This window comes from Eimeria mitis, genomic scaffold (assembly GCF_000499745.2).
Source record: "Eimeria mitis Houghton genomic scaffold, Emh_scaff2033, whole genome shotgun sequence".
In the NCBI taxonomy this organism is placed as follows: Eukaryota; Apicomplexa; class Conoidasida; order Eucoccidiorida; family Eimeriidae; genus Eimeria; species Eimeria mitis.
Genome location: NW_013570356.1, coordinates 266 through 3,038, shown reverse-complemented (window position 1 = coordinate 3,038; position 2,773 = coordinate 266). Strand labels below are relative to the sequence as shown.

Below are 2,773 nucleotides of genomic sequence, written 5' to 3'. Positions count from 1 at the left end.
GGGTTTAGGGTTTGGCGGGGGGAGGGTTTAGGGTTTATGGGCGGGGAGGGGTTAGGGGGGGAGAGGGTTTAGGGGTTAGGGTTTAGGAGGGGGAGAGGGTTTTGGGTTTATTGGGATTGAGGGTTTAGGGTTATTAGGGTTTAGGGTTTAGGGCTATTAGGGTTTAGTGCTATTAGTGTGATTAGGGTTTAGGGTTACTAGGGTTTAGGGTTTAGGGTTTAGGGTTTAGGGTTTAGGGTTTAGGGTTTGTGGTTAGGTACCTGGACACATCGTTGGTGATGACTGCTTTTCGGAATTCGCGGCATCGTGTTTTCTTTTTTGATTGCGAGGGGACCCTGGCCCCTGACCAGAGGAGACTGGCGATGATGTGAGGGTTTAGGGTTTAGGGTTTAGAAGGGTTTAGGGTTTAGGAGGGTTTAGGGTTTAGGAGGGTTTAGGGGTTTGGGGCTAGAAGGGGTGAGCCGTTTGTTCTGGGTGGTGTCGTTTTGTTTGTCTCCTTTTTCTCTTTCCTTTCTTTTCTTGCACTATATAAATAAAAATAAATAAATATAATAAAACATATAAAAACGAATATAAATAAATATATTTTATTTATTTTTATACAGGCAAAAAAACGGAGAAGAGTTGTTTGCTGCTGGGCGGCCCCCATCCCCGCAGGTGCAGCGCTGTCTCCAAGCTCTCTTAAAAAACCCTAAAAATACAGTTGTTATACTCAGCGGCAGAGACAAAACCCTACTACAGGAGTGGTTTATAGATGTAAAGGGAATAGGTTTATGTGCCGAACACGGTGAGTATTTGTCTCTTTATTTATTTATTTTATTTATTTATTTTATTTATTTATTTTATTTATTTATTTTATTTATTTATTTGTTGTTTTTATTTAGAAAAAAAACAAAAAAAATACAGTTTTTATTCGATGCGGCAGAGACAAAACCCTACTACAGGAGTGGTTTATAGATGTAAAGGGAATAGGTTTATGTGCTGAGCTTATTTATTTATTTATTTATTTATTTTATTTTATTTTATTTATTTATTTTATTTATTTTATTTATTTATTGTTTTTATTTAAAAAAAAAAAAACAAAAAAAATACAGTTTTTATTTTTTGCGGCAGAGACAAAACCCTCCTACAAGAGTGGTTTATAGATGTAAACACGGTGGGTATTTATTTATTTATTTTATTTTATTTTATTTTATTTATTTATTTTATTTTATTTTGTTTGTTTTGTTTATTTGTTTTGTTTATTCTATTTGTTTATCTATTTGTTTGTTTTATTTATTTACCTTTATAGACCCTGAAAACACCTAATCATTATTTTTTCTGGTTCTGCTGTTGCTGCTGCTGCTGCTGCTGCTGCTGCTCATACTGCTGCTGCTGCTGCTGCTGCTGCTGCTCCTCCTCCTCCTCCTCCTCCTACTGCTGCTGCTGCTGCTGCTCCTCCTCCTCTTCCTACTACTCCTACTACTACTACTGCTGCTGCTGCTCTTGCTCCTGCTGCTGCTCCTACTGCTGCTGCTGCTGCTCTTGCTGCTGCTGCTGCTGCTGCTGCAGGGTATTACTATCGTCTAGATAAGATAACTGGGGACGAATGGGGCTGCATGTGCCCCGATGCGGACTTTACGTGGAAATCTGTTGCTGTTGAGTTGATGCTGCAGTATGTTAAGAGAACGCAGGGATCCTTCATAGAAAATAAAGTAAACCCTAAACCCTAAACCCTAAACCCTAAACCCTAAACCCTAATTTTATTATTTTATTTAAAATATTAATATGCTGATATTAGATGGTAGTTCTCTATAGAGTTGATGCTGCAGTATGTTAAGAGAACGCAGGGGCCCTTCATAGAAAACAAAGTAAACCCTAAACCCTAAACCCTAATTTTAAGGGTTTAGGGTTTAGGGTGTTGGTGGTGTGTGGGTGTTTCCTTCTGTGATTAGTGTTTTATACTTTTCCAGGGTTTCGGGTTTAGGGTTTAGGGTTTCGGGTTTAGGGTTTCGGGTCTAGGGTTTAGGGTTTCGGGTTTAGGGTTTAGGGTTTCGGGTTTAGGGTTTAGGGTTTAGGGTTTAGGGTTTGTGTGCAGGGTAGCGCGCTGGTGTTTCAGTATAGAGACGCAGACCCAGACTTTGGGCAGCTCCAGGCCAAGGACCTCTCCAGCCACCTCAGGTAAACCCTAAACCCTAAACCCTAAACCCTAAACCCTAGATACACTCTAGCCACCTCAGGTAAACCCTAAACCCTAAACCCTAAACCCTTGATATACTCTAACCACCCCAGGCAGACCCTAAACCCTAAACCCTTGATACAATCCAGCCACTCTATTCAACACATGCACACACACGCTAAACCCTAAACCCTAAACCCTAAACCCTAGCAGCAACACGTCGGTTCTCTTTTGGTGCGGTCCTGGGGCCCCCACCCGATACGAGAGCCGCATAAAGAGAACCAAACCCTAAACCCTAAACCCTAAACCCTAGATGCTTTAGCAGCGTCTGTCTGCATATCTGTGGTTTGTTGCGGCAGCCAGGAGATAATTAGGGTTTAGGGTTTAGGGTTTAGGGTTTAGGGTTTAGGGTTTAAAGGGTTGATATCCAGCAGCCTAAGAAAAAAAATAAATATTTATATTTCTGTTTTTTATTTTCTTTTTGCTGCTGCTGCTGTTGCTGCTGCTGCTGCTGCTGCTGCTGCAACAATTATGTGTGCTTTTGTTATTTTGTTTCTTCTGCTGTTTCTCCTGTTCCTGCTGCTGTTTCTCTTGCTGCTCTCGCTGCTGCTGCCT

The 2,773-nt window shown here is 40.9% G+C and overlaps 1 protein-coding gene across 1 annotated transcript in view; it reads left to right on the top strand.

Moving 5' to 3' along the window:
- The window catches only part of EMH_0047560 (trehalose-6-phosphate synthase domain-containing protein, putative), a gene marked incomplete at both ends in the record, with an annotated part of 3,153 nt that overhangs the window by 131 nt on the left and 249 nt on the right, over positions 1-2,773 (top strand). The window contains 4 exons of the mRNA XM_013496301.1: positions 257-367; positions 606-787; positions 1,552-1,694; positions 2,078-2,160. Coding sequence (XP_013351755.1) covers positions 257-367; positions 606-787; positions 1,552-1,694; positions 2,078-2,160 — 519 coding nt within the window. The remainder of the gene's footprint in view (positions 1-256; positions 368-605; positions 788-1,551; positions 1,695-2,077; positions 2,161-2,773) is intronic.